This window comes from Sebastes fasciatus, chromosome 19, assembly GCF_043250625.1.
Source record: "Sebastes fasciatus isolate fSebFas1 chromosome 19, fSebFas1.pri, whole genome shotgun sequence".
In the NCBI taxonomy this organism is placed as follows: Eukaryota; Metazoa; Chordata; class Actinopteri; order Perciformes; family Sebastidae; genus Sebastes; species Sebastes fasciatus.
In genome coordinates, this window is record NC_133813.1 from 27642796 (window position 1) to 27662762 (window position 19967).

Here is a 19967-nt window from a genome sequence, read left to right on the forward strand (position 1 = left end):
AGAAAAACAGACAGGAAGTCGCTTTTTAATAGCGGACCAAAAATGATCTTTACCTCATACCACATGGATGGAATTGATAGTGTGTGAAATACAGGAAGTAGACATTAAAATGTTCTTTAACTTTAAGTATACAAAGGTGGGTCATATTATATATGACATATTCCTGTTCTCCTTTATATATCCCCAATTCCCAGATTCTTCACTTTCACTCCTACTCCCAAACGTAAGAATAAAATTAATTTATCAAATTTTGTAGGACTTAAAAATGCTCTTAAATTTAAGAGCGCTCCAGAGGTCTCTTGTGTTGGTTCGGAGGAACATATCCTAGAAGAGGTGAGTGCACATGGACCTTATGAGACGTGTTTTGAGAGTGATTGTGAAATGATGAATAACAACACGTCTGCTGAAGCTATCCGCGTAGTTTTAGCATATTGTTTGCATCTGATTTGAACATTTGATAAGATGTTACACCGCCTTTGTTTTTGCATTTGTCAGGGTTGCAAACAACAAGGAGGAAGCTGTTACTGATTTGATTGCAATCACTCGCCATACATCTTGTGCTACTAAATTCTCATTCGCAACTCCAGTTTAGTTTTTTTCTGTTTCCATTTCAGCTAAATGTATCCCTACTTACATTAACACTGGAGATATTAAAGATTTTACACAAATAAAATCTCTGATTGGAGTGTACATGTGATCCGTTGAGAGCTGCTCTGAAAGGTTACATCCACACTTGGTTGTAAGTAGGAGTACCTCAAGTTGCTTGATAAATGCGTTCATTCTTGACTTTTAGTGAAGTTTTACTCTGAGGTTGGCTCTGTAGAGCCTTCTTGATTTTTTGAGTTGCTTTAAATCTCAGAAATATCCAACAACAGATGTCTTTTAAAACGGACACCGGCTGCTAACTGGCATGCAACATAAGTGGAAGTTTCCAGGAGACAATACATGAAATAAGACATTTTGATGTTAGAATTCTTTCTTCTCATTTGTATTGTATCACAGGTAATAAAGCAGAATGGATATTGATTATGGTGAAGTCTGGTACAGTATGTGCCATTAGACACTCCTATGCTGCGTCTGAAATCGCATAGTATGCACTACATGCTCAATATATGTTCTATCATTCAACATACTTTTGTGTGAATAAACAGTATAGTGTGTATTTTTTCGGACGCACTGAGCTGTGATTTACATCGTCATTTCCTGAGAGCCTCCTCGCCGGTTGGACAAAGTGTAACCATGGTAACCTGTGCCAACCTCATGTGACAAAAACAACGGTTTGTGAGAATCAAAGTCTGAATTCATTAAAAAATATATCACGCCTATCAAAGTGTAAAGTCTCCGGTATTGTGGCTGCATCTGCTACCGTGTCCGGTGCCTGCTTGACACCAACTGCTACCATCATTAATTAACTACGTCTGTACGAGGGACTACCAACACTTAGTGAAGAGAATAACACTTCTCGGTCACTGCCAAAGACATCAAGAGCTCCCAGCAAGCATGCTGATGCTGCGGGAACCAACGCACGGGCATCGATCACAGGGACGTCCCACACCAACACACATGGACGTACTGAGGAGAGATGCTGGACAGTGCTGGCGAACTAGCCAGATGTATGGTGGACTGAGACAGCTGGAAGCTCCACTTGAAAGCCCGTCTGGGGACGACCCAATGACATCAATTCCGATAGTTGTATTATCACTCTTTCCATCCACCACTATTGGTTTTGTGTTATCAGTGCTACTTGTATTAGCTATTACAGCTGCTAGGCTATTATTGTGGCTGCTCTCTCTCTCTCTCTCTCTCTCTCTCTCTCTCTCTCTCTCTCTCTCTCTCTCTCTCTCTCTCTCTCTCTCTCTCTCTCTCTCTCTCTCTCTCTCTCTCTCTCTCTCTCTCTCTCTCTCTATCCCCCAGCCAGTCTCGGCAGATGGCCGCCCGCCCTGCGCCCGGTTCTGCTCCAGATTTCTTCCCAGTAATGGGGGAGTTTTTCCTGGCCACAGCGCGCTTGGTGGATCCTGTTGGGTCTCTAAACTATGGTGTACGGTCATAGACCTGCTCTATATATAAAGCGTCTTGAGATAACTTCTGTTGTGATTTGACGCTATACAAAAATAAATTGAATTGAATTACAGTTAAATTGAAGCTTTATTGACATTACAGAGCTGTTCGTCAACGTTGGTTATTAACATTGTTATCATTAACCCATTGCATTGTGGTATATTTATGCCACCGTAGTGTCCATTGTTGCATAATGTAATTTCACCAGAAATAGTATGCAATTCACATAGTATTGGTTTCATACTAAGGTTCAGACATACTAACATATCTCATATATCTCACATACTGTTGAGTGTGTTCGTATGGAGTTTTCAGATGCAACCCTAGTTTTGAATAATACAGCAAATGTTTATGAAAGCCGTGTTCCAATATTCAAGATTCCTTTATTTTGTCATTTTTATGCTCCACATAAAAACGAAATTGTGTAATTGTATTCACCAGTATGAGTTGATGATTTTGCAGAAGGCCAGCTCACAGCACATCTTCAGGTTACTCTGGTGTTCCTGCAGGTCACCTGAGGAACACCTGGATGGATCCACCTCACAGTTCTCATCTGACTCATACAGAGCCTTAATGAACTCACCTGAAAACACACAAACAAACAAACAGAAACATAAGTAGGAAATGAAGGAACATATGTGTGATAGATCTACTGTGGTAGTACTTTTTTTGTTTGCGTTGGTGATTTGCAGTGCTTGCAAAGTCCTGCTGAGCTGAGCTACTGTAGGACAGATGACGAATATGATGTCAAAGCTACAGGGAACCGAGTTTGGTATTGTCCTTGAGATTCTATTAGGCTGAACCGTGAACTAAAAATAAAATAAAATAACTTTTTAAGACAAATCTCTCTGTAGTTTGACCTGTGACAACAAAGATGAAGACTGACGGACGAAGGAGATTCATATAAGCCAAACAAGGTTACACTCAAATGAGAAGCGATAACAATGTCCTTTTTGTTACTTCCGTTAATAATGAAAGACAGACCGTTACTGTTACCATCTCAATGAGTCAACAGCCCGGAACAGCGAGCCCGTGGCTGTCCTTGTGTCGCCCAGTCACAGTTTCAGCGATTTAAATAGTTTAGCCACACGCTAAACAATAAAAACTCCATCAAAAACAATCGAGAGACATGCAAGAAAACAGGCAAAACACACACACACACACACACACACACACACACACACACACACACACACACACACACACAGAACGACATAAACACACACAGGTCGAGCATTAATATTAGCAGCATACAGAGAAAGCTGTGACAAATGCCAGGAAGGATGTGTGCCGATTGTAGATTAAACTGCCGCTGTGTACATTTCTGAACCAGGGAGGGAGAAAAGCACACAGTGCATACAGAGAGCTTTGTACATTGAACATTGTAGAAGACGGAGTTGGGGGAGGGGGTCAAACAATCACCCCATAATGATTTTCTACGAAGCTGATCCTGTAAGTGGTTTGGAATCCCAACAACGTCCGTCAAAGTCAGACAAAAAAATATTTCCTGTCACAGTCTGAATTCCATGATGAGCCTCCGGAACTAAAATTGAGACGACGGAGGAGTTGCTTCAGTTGTCAGAATGATTCTAATGCATTTAATTTCTAATGTCACTGGTATGTTTGTTTAATTGCACTGTAGCCACTACATTTAATCTACCTATACTGCAGTTAACTAAACATTTTTGAGTGAATTAATAGGTTTAACACGAGGACCGCCAGGCTCTTTTAAGGCCCTGACACACCAAGCCGACGGTCTGCCGTCGGACAGTTTGGGTCCGTCGGCTCTAGTCTGCCCATGTCAGAGTTTTTGCGGACAATTCAGTATGTTGAATCGGCCGCGGAGCGCGTCGTTGAGATAAATCACTCTGATTGGCTGTTCAGCTTAAACGAATCAGTGTACTCAGTGCCTCATTGTGACGACTCAGGCTGTGCTACTGTTTCCATCCCTATAGCGCAGCAATGACATCAGTACCTACATAAAACTGGTATACTCTTAGCAGCGTAAAATGTGCTATTTTCATATGATATCTATTTTTAGAAAAACATATTTCCACACTGCCATCCGGCGAAGCTAAAGTTCCACAGCATATAGAACAAAATGTTGTTTTTGAAATGCTAAATGCCAACAAATATGGATTGAAGCAGAATATTTCATTAGATAAAAACAAGTTGTGAATTTTAGAAATGATTACATCTATCTTTTTTCAATAAATTTAAACTTTTCGACTGAAGAATGGGACAATTTAAATGAATGTGAAAACAAGACAGAGCAGAGAGATGAACAGGGACATGAAGCAGAAGAAACGGCCAAACACAGATAAAAACAGAAATACATGAAAAGAGCAACTTCAAGTAAGGACACAGCAGCTTTTCTTTTTGCTTTCAAAACTATTTTGTTCTTTTCTCAGAGGAGCAGCAGCAGATTACAGCCTCCGCCTTCGCTCTGCTTCCAGATCACTGCTCCACTCACCGAGGGCGTCCTGCAGGTACTTCTGTCCCACCAGTTTGAGGTATTCCTCTATGGCCTTTGTTGCTAGCGTGTTCTCTCTGAAGATGAGGTGCTCGTTCTCTCCGCAGCGATCCACCTCTGACATCATCAAGTCTGTGAGGAAGTCCTGCAGGAAAAACAAAAACAAGCACAGGGTTAATGACTGCAAGTCACTCTATCACTATGTGATTATCCACTCTTAAAGTCCCACTCCACTCAAAAGTATGTTTTTTGTCCTGTTCCTAGAGTTGGATGTTTGAGCTCCACTGTGCAGAATGATGGATGTGCAGAGTTTGACACTAGAAGGCTTTTCTTCTGCTGAAACGTTTTTCTGCTTATTGAAAATCAGATTTTAAGGGGTATGAGCAGGGTCTGAAATTAACTTTTTTCACTGCCTACCACTGTGACAGGTAATTTTTTTTTTTTTTATCTGCCACTTTTTAAATCTCTGCGCTAAATGAAGGAATAACATTTTAGATCTGATGTAATTCAATGTTCTATATATTTTAAATGAAAATGAAACTATACATAGTAAATTACAGTGTTCAAATGACACCGTAGCTTCCGGGGGAACCCTGTTTCTGGGTGTGGGAGGGTACTGTAGCCTACACAGTACTGTACTGTACTTTGTTATTGCCATCTGTAGTAGTTATTTGCATAAAAACAAACAATTCAAAAGATTATGATTATTTAAACATAATACTTATAATCAGGTCATAACTCCCTTTCTATTATCTATTTTATATTGCTGTGAAAAAAATAGCATTTGGTCGAAAAATAAGCTTTTGCATAGGGCCCCCAAAAAGTTAGGACCAGCCCTGCTAGCTGGAACCGGCCCTGCTAGCTGTGCTCCTAAAGTTGGAGGAGCTGCTGGAGATGCTCCTGTAATGGGGAGAGACGCAGCATGTTGGTACAGACAAAACTCATTCATCGCGGTCTTGTTACCCTTAAAGGGGACAAAGAGAGGAGTCAGTTGGTAAATAAGTGGTTAACATCAGTAACATGATTTGAGCTGTGATGGAGTTTTGACTCCTCGTTAACGTAACATTATCGTCAGCTCACTCACTGTAATTGCAAACTCCGGCTGCCGGCTCGTTAGCGAGCGTCAACGGTAAGGTTACCGTTAACATCAAACAGTCTAACGTTAGCTAACTGTAACGTTACTGTTAACATCAAACAGTCTAACGTTAGCTAACTGGTAACGTTATCGTTAACATCAAACAGTCTAACGTTAGCTAACTGTAACGTTACCGTTAACATCAAACAGTCTAACGTTAACTAACTGTAACGTTACCGTTAACATCAAACAGTCTAACGTTAGCTAACTGTAACGTTACTGTTAACATCAAACAGTCTAACGTTAGCTAATGGTAACGTTACCGTTAACATCAAACAGTCTAACTTTTGCTAACTGTAACGTTACCGTTAACATCAAACAGTCTAACGTTAGCTAATGGTAACGTTACCGTTAACATCAAACAGTCTAACTTTTGCTAACTGTAACGTTACCGTTAACATCAAACAGTCTAACGTTAGCTAACTATAACGTTACCGTTAACATCAAACAGTCTAACGTTAGCTAACTGGTAACGTTACCGTTAACATCAAACAGTCTAACGTTAGCTAACTGTAACATTACCGTTAACATCAAACAGTCTAACGTTAGCTAATGGTAACGTTACCGTTAACATCAAACAGTCTAACTTTTGCTAACTGTAACGTTACCCTTAACATCAAACAGTCTAACGTTAGCTAACTATAACGTTACCGTTAACATCAAACAGTCTAACGTTAGCTAACTGGTAACGTTATCGTTAACATCAAACAGTCTAACGTTAGCTAACTGTAACGTTACCGTTAACATCAAACAGTCTAACGTTAGCTAATGGTAACGTTACCGTTAACATCAAACAGTCTAACTTTTGCTAACTGTAACGTTACCGTTAACATCAAACAGTCTAACGTTAGCTAACTATAACGTTACCGTTAACATCAAACAGTCTAACGTTAGCTAACTGGTAACGTTACCGTTAACATCAAACAGTCTAACGTTAGCTAACTGTAATGTTACCGTTAACATCAAACAGTCTAACGTTAGCTAACTGTAACGTTACTGTTAACATCAAACAGTCTAACGTTAGCTAATGGTAACGTTACCGTTAACATCAAACAGTCTAACTTTTGCTAACTGTAACGTTACCGTTAACATCAAACAGTCTAACGTTAACTAACTGTAACGTTACCGTTAACATCAAACAGTCTAACGTTAGCTAATGGTAACGTTACCGTTAACATCAAACAGTCTAACGTTAGCTAACTGGTTACGTTACCGTTAACATCAAACAGTCTAACTTTTGCTAACTGTAACGTTACCGTTAACATCAAACAGTCTAACGTTAACTAACTGTAACGTTAATACTAGAAAGTTGACCTCTTTGAATTGGGAATAATTCCCCGTTGATGCTGCAGCTGTCCTGAGATCAGAGGCCGGCGGTATATGTTATTTGTGTGTGTGTGTACGTGCGGGACGAATCAGGCACATAAAGTGTGTGTTTATGTTGTTACGGCGGTTTAATAATAAATGTCATCACCGTTCATTCTAATGTAACGGGTATTTTTCTTTCAACACTCAACCCAAATTCGTCCAAAAATGTACTTTCATCCTCCCCGATCATATTTTTTCGGCTGCGGGACGACTGGCCTGCCAAAGTGGCGGGTGGCCTGATGATTTTATCTGCCACTGCCAACAATTTACCCGCATTTGGAGGATGGCGGGTGCTAATTTCAGACCTTGGTTACGAGCATGATTTGTGACAGGGCTGGGCGAAATGGCCAAAATCTTCTATTACGATAAAGGTCTTTTCATATCTCGATAAAGATTTATATCATGATACAGCATGTTTTCTGGTAGTTCAATAAATATGTAGTCTATATGAGATACCCACATGGTAAAGCCATGTTTGTATACTCCTGAATTAAATTCTTGACAAATGAGTATTTTCTCATTTTAAGAACTTGAATGCAAAATGAACATGACAGTTTTTCATAGAGAAAAAAATAAATAAATATGGGCCTAGCCTATATCATGATAGAAACTATATAGAAAAATGTATATTTTTTTATAATTTTGACCATATATATCGTTATATTTCCCAGCCCAAATTTGTGACATCACAAGTTGGAAGTCAATCCTGGTCCAATTTCCAACTTATACAAGTGTGATGTAGAAACGTAAAGCGGCCAGCGCACGTACACTGAGAATGGACTTTACAGTGCATTAGGAGACATCGTGTGTCCAGCAGGAAAAATTAATGAACACAATTTATTTGCATATTAACAGATTCTGTAATTTGTAATGAGGTAGAAGCATTGGATGCCTTTTTTAAGGATTTTAATGGGAAAATTATACTTTTTTTGCGGAAAGAAACGTAATCAGACAGACACACTCTATCCGACTATTTGTCTTTACGTCTGTCTTAATACATCGTCTAGAGGTGATCTTTAAGGAATTAGGTGATAAAGACGTCTATTTATTTAGAATCTTGTATTAGAGGTGAGAGTTTTTCAATTTGGAAAATAAAACTGATGTAAAAGATGTAAAATATGAATTCATTTAAATGATCATGAAGATAAAATGTATCCTCAGGAGAGAGTCGGTGCTGGCAGATAAAACCAGTAAGAAATAAATGAGTGGGTTATAATTGAAAACCAGATCGGTCATCAAGGTTTCATCTGACTCTTTTTCCTCCAATTCCTCTGTTTATCCTGCGATTAATAACCGTATACACACACCCCCATCACTGATCTACCACCGTATACACACACTGCCCATCACTGATCTACCACCGTATACACACACTGCCCATCACTGATCTACCACCGTATACACACACTGCCCATCACTGATCTACTGCTGTATACACACACTGCCCATCACTGATCTACTGCTGTATACACACACTGCCCATCACTGATCTACCACCGTATACACACACTGCCCATCACTGATCTACCACCGTATACACACACTGCCCATCACTGATCTACTGCTGTATACACACACTGCCCATTACTGATCTACCACGTATACACACACTGCCCATCACTGATCTACCACGTATACACACACTGCCCATCACTGATCTACTGCTGTATACACACACTGCCCATTACTGATCTACCACGTATACACACACTGCCCATCACTGATCTACCACTGTATACACACACTGCCCATCACTGATCTACTGCTGTATACACACACTGCCCATCACTGATCTACTGCTGTATACACACACTGCCCATCACTGATCTACCACGTATACACACACTGCCCATCACTGATCTACTGCTGTATACACACACTGCCCATTACTGATCTACCACGTATACACACACTGCCCATCACTGATCTACCACTGTATACACACACTGCCCATCACTGATCTACTGCTGTATACACACACTGCCCATCACTGATCTACTGCTGTATACACACACTGCCCATCACTGATCTACCACGTATACACACACTGCCCATCACTGATCTACTGCTGTATACACACACCGCCCATCACTGATCTACCACCGTATACACACACCGCCCATCACTGATCTACCACTGTATACACACACTCCCCATCACTGATCTACCACCGTATACACACACTGCCCATCACTGATCTACCACCGTATACACACACTGCCCATCACTGATCTACTGCTGTATACACACACTGCCCATCACTGATCTACCACTGTATACACACACTGCCCATCCAGCTTTAGTTTGGACGAGCCCTTAAGATCAGTTTGCTGGTTCTGATGTGTCACTTTGTAAAGACTGGTAACTTGCCTGAGCCTGATTCTTTCTTTAGGTCTTACAAGTCTCACAGGTGGGGTGGTGTAAAAGCATAGCAATTAAATAAGTGTAAATCACAGGTTAATAACAGTGTGGGTCAAAAAATAATGGGCATGTGCACAACTTAGCTCCACCCAACAAAAACAGACAGGAGATTCTTTACAAACGAAACATATGATGAACACAAGTCAATACAAGCCTGAGTACAAATGAGCCCCGATGGAAATGAACACTTTGAACCTGCATTAACTGAATTATTGGTTATTGTTTTAAGCCATTTGGTGGGAAGTACAGAGTCTGGTGATAATCCCCTGTGTGTCTGTGACTCCTCTCACACACATGTGGTCATTAGATCCATCCTTAATATAACAATACTGAATAGAGCATCTTTAATAGCAACATTAACTAAACAAATCTATTTTCTTTTCCCTGTCTTGCAACTATTTCCGTGACTATTTTTGTGGATGGAATAACAGTCTCTCAACTTACTACACTGCCACGGTGCGACAGGTTTTTTTTTATGACCAGTGAATGTGAACAAAGCGTAATTCTGTCATTACAATAATTGGAGGGAAACAAAATGGCTCTAATCATATCATCTTTTGAACGTAGAGCTGAAACTCAGCATGCAGAAAGAAACAATATGTTTACCACTGAACAGATGACAAATAGTGACAGAGCTCATATTTCCATATAATGGCAGCAAAACATTTTCTTCACTTTCATTCAAATGCTCAGAGTGATTGTGACAGCCGTTTTGCTGTGCAATGAGTGAACCAAGACACATAAATGCTAGTCTGAGTGTTTCTCTCTCATATAAATGGAGAGTAGCAGATATTACTGAACAAAATGTGGATGTGCATTATAGCCAGGAAGCTGCACAAGTTTCTACCAAAGTTATGATCACTTCAAAACAACATGTCAAATCTCAAATGTGTTTTATCTTTCTTTTAAATTGGCAGTGTGAATTATTTGGATTGAATGAATCTCTTCTTTATACGTATAACTGTCTTAAAAGTGATCTCCACAAAGGACTCTACAGTATTCATCAGGTGAAGAAAAATAACAGGTGGAAACTGGCATTAAAGCTCCCAAAATTCAAAGTCTGAAAGGGAGAGATGGAAATGGAGCCATCTGGGGATGAATCAGCCCTTGTTTAGATCCCTTCAACAAATTTCTGGGTGTACTCTCATGTAAGTCCCCTGGCAGCTTGTTAAACTAGGGGAACCAGCGTGGCAGCGAGGGAGAAGAGAGGCAAGTGACAGATGTACAGAGAGAAATAGAGAAGGAGAGGAAGAAGAGACAGAGCGGTGGTCTTGAAAGAACAGAGAAGGCGGCGGAAAGAAAGCGACAGAGCCTCTCAGACGGTTTCTATAGCTGCTGCAGAAGCCTGTTATCCGCCTAATCAAAGATACACCACAGGGAGCCAATCATCCACTGATGTGCAGCGAAAGGAGCCTTTTTGGTTAACGCATTTGCACATTCCACACATGCACCGTACGCATATATACGCACACAAACCTACACAGAAGAAAACCTAAACTTTGAATAAATGCCCATATCAATAAACATTTGAAATAAATCCAGATTGCAAAAAGGTAATAAATTACAATATATCTTATCGCGACACTCGGCAAAAATGCTTAAAAGATCGTATTGTGACTTAAGTATCGTGATTATACCGTCTGCTGTTTAGAGAGGTAATGGGACAAATTATATAGTGCCGACAAAAGCACGTTTTCATGTTTTATTGTAAAACCAGGGTTTCTGCCAGTGTATTGCAAGCCCGGCCAGGCCTAGTCATCGGCCAGTCATGTGTTTTTAAGATTTATTTTAAACTAAAATGTGTTATACGGATAGCAAACTCCTTTAAGGAATAACTCAGTGTGTAGGTTGAGTCAGTATCGTTGTGAAACCTACACCATGAAGATCGAGGGGCACTCCGAGCAACTCAGTGACGGATAAAAGAAAATGTCCAAGTCACTAAACATCTCTTGGAACAGATAAATCAATCATTAAGAAATGGAAAGATTATCAAAAAGAGTGACTGTGCAAGAAGGAGGGAGGCCACCGAGAGATCTACGACAACTCTGAAGGAGTTCCAAGCTTCAGAGGCTGAGATTGGAGAGACTGCACGTACAACAACAGTTGGCTGGATGCTTCAGCAGTCACAGCTTCATCGGAGGGCAGAAGAGAAGAGAAAAAGCCAAAAAACTCACATGACATCTCGGCTACAGCTTGCCAGAAGCCACGTGGGAGACTAGTCTGAAGTCAGCTGGAAGAAGTTTCTGCGGTCTGATGAGACCAAAATTGAACGTTTTGGCCATTAGACTAAACACCATGTTACACTGCACATCATCATAAACACAGCATCCCCGCCGTGCAGCACAGCGGTGGCAGCATCATGCTGTGGGGCTGCTTCTCTGCAGTAAGCCCCAGAAGACTTCAGAGGGGAGAGGGCGAAATTAATTCAGGAATATACCGGGAAATCCTGGGGCAAAAAAAAAACTGATGTAGTCTGCAAGAAACCTGCAACTGGGGAGAAGATTTGTTTTCCAGAAAGACGATGACCCCGAGCGCAAAGCCAGAGCTACATTGGCTTGGCTGGAGTGGCTCAAGTGCATCAACTCGATACTGACTTGAAGGGGTGAAATCAGGCATTTCTTATTAATTTTGATCACTTTGTAGAGATCTCTTTCACTTTGACATTAAAGGGTCTTTTTTTCTGTTGATCAATGTCAAACAAGCTGCATTAAACATTTGATTCAACGTTGTTAGACAAACTTTAATGCACTGTAAATCATCCCTACACTCCTGCTTCTAATGATACTTGCTAGTCCAGGAATCTCATTTACGCCGACAGCATTATAATTTAGGTAACACTTTATAGGAAGAAAATGTCATCCCAATTATGATCTTTCCTCTAACCTCTACCCCTCTGTGGCTCCGTCTCCTCCCTCCTCTCCACTGAGGCGAGGCAGATCCAGGCCTGATTAGAGAGGACGGTCAGATGAAATAGAGGAGGAGAGAGACTGAAACTGAGATTAAAGTGAGAGAGATAGACATCAAAAGAGAGACGGAATAATTCCTGCTAGTGGCCTAAAACAAAAATTAGATCCAACAACGGCTGATAATCTCTTACAGAGACATGCTGCCACCCTGGAGGATACAGGTCCGGTATGTCTGTGCACACAGTGAACTTCACTTTGAATATCTTTATGTAAGCTTGGAACTTGATTACAACACCGGGATATAAGTAAATTAGAGGGACCATCACGGTGGATTTGCACACTATCTCATCTCTGCCTGAAGTACAAACTATACAAACATTATGTGGACCATTTTTCAGTGGATACCATAGTATGTTCTTAAGATTGATTTCTTACCTTCCAGCTGGCAACTGGTTCCCTGGTTCTCATTTCAGTATGTTACTAAAATACACTTGCAGCCATTTCCTTGATTTTTGTTTTTACAAAGTAATGATATTACAGCATGGTGATACAGTTCTCCGCAGTCACTTCACTCACTCTAATGAAAAGATTCCAATAGAAATGTTCTGAAGTAATAATCTTAATTACTATGATGTGTTCTGTAACACTGTTATGATAACTTCTGTTATCATTTGTTCAGAGCTTTCTGCCAATGATTTGAATACCAAGCAATACGTTCATTAGTTTTAAGTTGAAGCACTTACTGAAAGTCAGCTTTAGAGTGGTGAGTTTAAACCCTTTATTAGGACTATGCCAGTCTGAGTCATTTTCTGAAAGCTTTTAAGATCAATTAATTGAAAAGTATAAATGATGTCAAGTTGAGTCCAAATGCAATTTGAATAAAATTACCTTCTGTTTAAAAGTATGTAAGTGGTATTAATGAATGATTTAAATTGAAATGTGTTTCTGTTTATCTTTATGGTCAGGTCTGAAGTATATAGGTTGAAAAGTTTTAGAATACAAATAGCTCCAGCCGGGAGAATTGTCTCCCCTTGTCAGGGGTCCCTAGCCCCAAAAGGTTTGAGAACCCCTACTTTAGAAAACGGTCGGCAGTGATGCTCACTATATGTATTATCTGTTGTAACAGGTTAAATCATGGAGAACCAGCGCTATTATACAAGTCTGATCAATCACGTCCTAAAGAGTGACTGGAGCTCCTTCCTTTTCCCTCCCGTCATCCCTCAGCCTTTTCTCTGACGCCCTCAATCCTGCAGCCTGCCCCCCCGCCCCCACCTCCCTTCCCTCTGCTTCAGTGCTAATAAGGAGAAGTAGAACGCTCTCTGTATCGCTGCCACATCTCATCAGCCAAACCATGCCTCAAAAAAAGCCAACACAGAGCACAGAGAGAGGGGGGGATATGAAGATTGGGTCGGAGTGGAGGGTAGATGGCGCAGCACGGCTGATCAGATCTAATAAAAAGTAGGGAACAGAGTCCTGTTGGAAAAGATGAGAAGCTCCCTGTAGATGGGGTTACTTGCCAGTAAAAACTCATAAAGTCTTGTACATTGCGCTGCTGTACACACAACAATCCAATCACCACCAGGCACAGCCCTGTGTGTGTGTGCGTGTGTGTGCGTGTGTGTGCGCGCTGCTTACATCTCTATTCGGCAATATTCCACTGCACAGTGGAAGTTCTGAAGCTGAAATATAAATACACAGGCCCCAACTGAAGAGACAGCACAATCTGCAAGATCCTGATCAGGACTCTGACAGACAAACCTGAACACACAACAGGAGACGGGGATGTTTTATATGCTCTGAAATTACTGCACCTTGCAAAGCGAGGACATTGAGTCTGGGGAAAAAAGTGTGAAAAAGTAGACGAAAAGAGGGTGAGGTTTATGCTTTGTACACGCTCAGATGTTTTTTGGGTTTCCATGGTCAGAGCAATACAAGAGTGAGAGCAATAAAATGCCTTAAAAGGAAAATACTGGAGGACGAAACATCGAGAGAAGGTAAAAGTTACAGAACGTTTTCTTCTCAATTCAGCCTCTTTAAAACGGTTTGTACCAGGAGAATATGTGGACGTCTCAAAGGAGTTCAAATATCACCGATAGATCACGTTACCCAGCTGTGTCCTGCCATGTGTCATGTGCATGGGAATCAATGCACTTTAAAGTAGGGTGATAATAACGTGTGAACGCAAATTCGTTTTAACGGCACCATTTTTTTTATCGCATTAACGCAATCAATCTGGTCGTAGTGGGCTCAGTTTTAAAGGTCCTGACATCATATGAAACTAGTAAACCTGATGAATCCATCGGTACCAACCATGTCATACTAGATTGTCACAAAGGAGGTTAAATAACGCTCCAAACTTTCGCTAAATGTTGTCTCCCCTTTACAGACATGCCCACTTTATGATAATCACATGCAGTTTTGGGGCAAGTCATAGTCAAGTCAGCACACTGACACACTGACAGCTGTTGTTGCCTGTCTGGCTGCAGTTTGCCATGTTATGATTGGAGCATATTGTTTTACACTAAATGCAGTACCTGTGAGGGTTTCTGGATCAATATCTGTCATTGTTTTGTGTTGTTAATTGATAATAAATATATACATACATTTGCATATAGCAGCATATTTGCCCGCTCCCATGTTAAGATTATTAAATACTTGACAAATCTCCCTTTAAGGTACATAATGAACAGATAAAAAATGTGCGATTAATCACGATTAAATATTGTAATCGATTGACAGACAGCCCTACTTTAAATGCATTCATACCAGCCTTTACTTTTCTTTCAGGGCCTCGTGCTGTTGAACTAGTATCTTAATGAAAGACAATGTTTTTTGTGTGTGTATATTATATTCCAACGATGTCCAACAGAGCATGAATAAAGATTTCTTTTTGGCATAAATGCTCAATATACTTTGATAAGATTGTTTTTTTTTTATCTTATGAATGGATAAAAAAAACCTCCTTATTGGAGAAGTCATGGATTGTGAAACTAATGGGATTCATTAGAAAACAAACTAAATGGAAATGACCTGTTGATGCTCTGAGTGTTGAGGTAAGTGTTTATATTTACCACAAGGCAGCAAATAGACCTTTTTAGATCACTTAAAATGGCAAAGTTTGGGTTCAATAATTGGAGTATTGTAACAGATAGGTAGGAAAAAGAATTGAATGTGAGGGGGATAATAGAAACCCTATAACATTAGCAATTTGACTGATCGATGAGCCCGGTGTTTCAGCCTGGGGCAAGGGCTGAGGAAAGACTCAGGGGGGAGTAAACAGGAACCACTCCAGCCTCTCCATCCTTCGCTCTCCTCATCTTTCCATCTCTTTCTGCCTCCCCTGGTTTCCCTCCCTGGAGACTGGTGGCTAGTATTACAGAGTTATAGCCTGCAGCTCTTCCTGTGAGGGTCACATTGGGTTGACTGAGAGGACTGGAGGCCGAATGGAAATGAAAGCGGCTCCCCCCGTAGGGCGCGGAGGCTTGTCATTCAACACAACAACAGGAAAGGCTGCAGCTCTCCTGATTTAGCTGCTAGTGCACATGATCATTATGAAGATAGGTTTGACTGGAGGGGGTCTTACAGCGAGTGTCATCAGCATATCATGTTTGCTGACTTACTGTGTGCATATTCCCTGTGTTCTGTGTGGCTATCTGTCTTTTATTAAGTGCAGTTTATGAAGCCCTATAATGCATATTTGATTATTACGTAGAAATTTTGTCCACTTTAAAGGAATACTTCACCATTAGAATTATCATTTGCATATCAATTACTGTGTGTTACCGTGAATTCTTGAAGAGTTTATCTCGCATGCCTCCAGGATGAACGGAGAAGCCGATAACGGAGTAGATCCTTGATGAGCTGAAGTAAATGATGGCCAGTCTGTTGGGATTGGTCAACTGAACCAAACTCTTCGGACTCCGCTCCAGCTCCGCTCTAAATAGCTTTGTTTAAGGGCGTGTCAAACTAGCCACTAGGCAGGTATTATGCAAATGTGTTACTTGGTGACATCACCGCGTTACAGAAGAAAAGGTTGTCTGTGTTTCAGACAGTTGAGGAGCAGTGTTTCTGTGGGGGAGAGGAACTCCCTTTGGTGTGGACTTTGTAACTCTGCAGACCTTTTACATGCACAAAAAACGATATAACACAAAAGGAAAGGGCAGAAGAGGTCCTCTTTAACAACTGCAAAACTATAAGGTTGTGAGAAAGTGTTTGAAATCGATTTTGGCATAAATGCATGTGTTTGGGAAGTAGTGGGCGTACAACTGGATAAACGAGACTTGGATTATACTGCACGACTTGTGTCAGAGTTTGTAAACAGATTTTTTTAAACTGATTTTTGATAGTTGTTAAACCTGGCCTCCATTTACTTCAACCCATCAACACTTTTCTGTTTTTGGATTCTCTGTTCACCGTGGAAGCATTCGAGAAAAACAAAAAGTTTTATTGAAGAATTCAAGGTAACACGCGGTGAGTAACTGATATACAAATGAAGTATTCTTGTATCATGAAATGTAGTCTTATATTGAGTCTTAGAATCCTAATCAGCTTTATTGACCAGGTATGAGTAGACATACCAGGAATTTGACTCTGTTTTTTGTTGCTCTCATTGTACATACACAGAAATACAAATACAGCTCAAACTGTATTCTTATTTGACAGTTGGTTGAAATTTCCATTTCTTTTTACTGCAGTTTATTTTTTAGTTTCTTCATGCATCAACACTGTGAAACCAGGCAATATACGGTAAGATAAAAGAGACATTATCTCACCTAAACTGATAATTATGTTTCAAAGATATGAACAAGAGTTCTGTGATGCTGTTTTAGATCCAGCGATGCTTTGAGCTAAATGCTAACGTCAGTATGCTTACATGACGAAGACGATGCTGAATGTTTAGCAGGTGTAAATTCTACCATGTTCACCACCTTAGTTTAGCGTTTTAGCATGCAAACTTTAGCGCAAAGACTGGTGGGAATGTCATTAGTTTTGGTTTATAACCAAATACCAGCAAAGTGCTGCACATGTCATGTGGCACGAATAGAGGCAGATCTCATCCCAAAGGGGTTTGCTGAGATGGACTCCTCCAGGCAACAAGAAACGTGGACAATCAAAAGTGAGCAGGTACAAAACTGTGATGGGAAAGCTAACCAAGATCAACTTAACCTGGGGCAGGACTCAGTCTGTTGCCAGAGATTTGGAACAATGGAGGGAACTTGTTGTTTTGTATCATGATCACCAGCTCCTATTCACAAATTGCATTTCACTCATGTGAAGACTGTATTGATTTATTATTCTATTCTATAATCAATCTAATAATAGTTTCAACACTTTATTTGTTTGCCTTGCTGTGCACATGTATGCTAGGCATTTAAAACTACTGTATATGAAGGCAAATGAATCTTATGGAAATGAAGAGACTGAAAGTGAAAGGAGAGACGGGAGGGGAGACGAGAGAGACAGACTCTATGTAATCTTAGTGCCAACAGAGACGTGGAGAGGCTTCCACATCAATGTGTTGAGCCTGCTGCTGTTTGGCTCCACGGCCATAAACTGTGTTGCTGCGACGCTCCTTCTCCCTCTTTACCTTCTTTTTCTCTCCTCCTTGTCGGTGCCTTCACCTTTCTCTGTTTCACCTGTTTCATCACTAAACAGTCTGAAGATATGATGCACTGCTTTTGTAGTGCAAATTCCTCAGGAGCATGTGCATTGATGTGCTTTGTGTTTATTTCCTGATCTGATTAGAGCTGATACAGTAGACATGTCTTCATGACCAGCTAACATCTCCTGTTCTCAACGTGCCCTCTTTCTCTCACTCAAACACACTCCACATACTGTTCGTCTGTTGCCTCCAACATCCATCTTCACAAGAGGGTTCACTTCTTATGTGGTAAACCATAAGATTAAAGCTATTAAAGAATCTGGTGATCCAGACACAGCATATGGAGGAAAAAAAGAGAAATGGCAGCACATATTGGAGAAGTAACTACATCAAAATATTTACAGGTTATTGTCAAAATCACAAATAATACTGACAACTTCCCTGTTAATGTGTATTACAAGCGGCTAGCACGTTATGCCCTCTCGCTGGCCCTCAGGGGACAACTGATTCACTCAAAGCCACGTCAAATAAAAAGCCCAGAGGAATACAGAAGTACCAGAGCCCTTCATGTCATGTTAGTAAATCATTTGTCACATCATATTATGTACGTACGACAAACTGTGCCTGCGCGCCGCAGCTGTGGTGATGAGCATCACTGCCCACTGATGACAGCGCTGAATGCATTACTAAGACGCTGGTGCTGAACGCGACTGGAGCGCTGCTGCGACAATTTAGCACAGAGGATGTAGAGAGGAGAGACTCCCATATTTCGCCCTCTTAAGCAGGGCTGTTAGTTTACCTTGAGGAGCAGTAACATAAAAACGCAATGGCATAATAACCAGAACACCACCCTCCTCTGGCCAGTTATCATAAGGATAAATCCTCCTTATCGTCACTTCCAACAGTCGGCACGGCTGAGAGGAGCTGCAACAAAATTAGAACATAATCTCCCCGAAGGGGGCGAGGCGTCGAGAAGACTCGATCAATAACGCGGGGGATTCATGCCAGGAGTGGATATCTTCACATGAAAGAAAGGTGAACTTCTCCAGGCAATTCCATCACAGCGGAGGGTTTTGTTATTGTTGCTGCGGAGCTTCTAATAGAGCCGTTTGGGTGTGCGGCGGACATAAGTGTGTCCCACAGGGGACGAGACGGACCGGTGTCGTGACCTTACAGCACAGGAAATCAGCAGAAGTGTTATGATTGAATTTCTCATTTTGATTTCGGCTGGATCTACGGCTTCAAAATAAAATATAATCAGAAGGTATTGTTTTTACTCCAACGCACAGCCATAGTGCACACATCTGACCCAATCCTGTGTCATCTAAAGCCACATATATCTTAATATAACTGCAGGCCTACTTGCTCATGCATAAAATTGAATAGCTGACCTACAACCACCTGCTAATGTCTTGTGATTTATACGTAGGTGTGTGCGTATAAAGTTAGCATCTGTGCCGCGACGCAGGGCGTGCCCGCCGTGCTCGCCAGACATCAATACAGCGTCCGTAATGACATCTCTCCGGAGAGCTTTGGCCTCGAGACGCAATGAAGCGTGAAAGAGAGATGAAGCAAGACAAAGACGGAAAGTAGTGAGAGGACAAGGGAGAAGGAGCGAGGGTGCAACGGAGCAGAATATTCGGGGTGTAATTATTCGGTGATGGGTGATAAAATGACACAGGAAGAAACAGAAGTCTAGAAGGTGTTGCATACTAATGTCTGCTACAACCTGCAATCTGCATCTCTTAACAATAGCCAGCTGCAATTAGGGGCCGTTTCACACCTGTACACTGCCGATTAAACACGATGCGCATCAGCAGAACTTCAGAACTACAAAGTCACTGCTGCATCTCTGAAAGAGGAACGTTCACCTCCCGTTCACCCCTCGCTGGGTGGAAGAGAGAGTGCTCATGCTCTGTTGTGACTGTCTAATGCAGCAGCGATGCAAAGTCTCTGTCTGAACTCCAGAAATCCACTGTGGTGCTGACAGAATTAGATACTGAC

At 41.1% G+C, this 19967-nt stretch overlaps 1 protein-coding gene across 15 annotated transcripts in view; it reads right to left on the minus strand.

Moving 5' to 3' along the window:
- Positions 1–19967, minus strand: part of dab2ipb (DAB2 interacting protein b) — a 232381-nt gene that overhangs the window by 24689 nt on the left and 187725 nt on the right. For all 15 annotated transcript variants that reach the window (XM_074616866.1, XM_074616865.1, XM_074616864.1 and 12 more), the window contains 2 exons: positions 4532–4676; positions 2497–2641 (listed from right to left, as the gene is read on the minus strand). In XM_074616866.1, coding sequence (XP_074472967.1) covers positions 2497–2641; positions 4532–4676 — 290 coding nt within the window. The remainder of the gene's footprint in view (positions 1–2496; positions 2642–4531; positions 4677–19967) is intronic.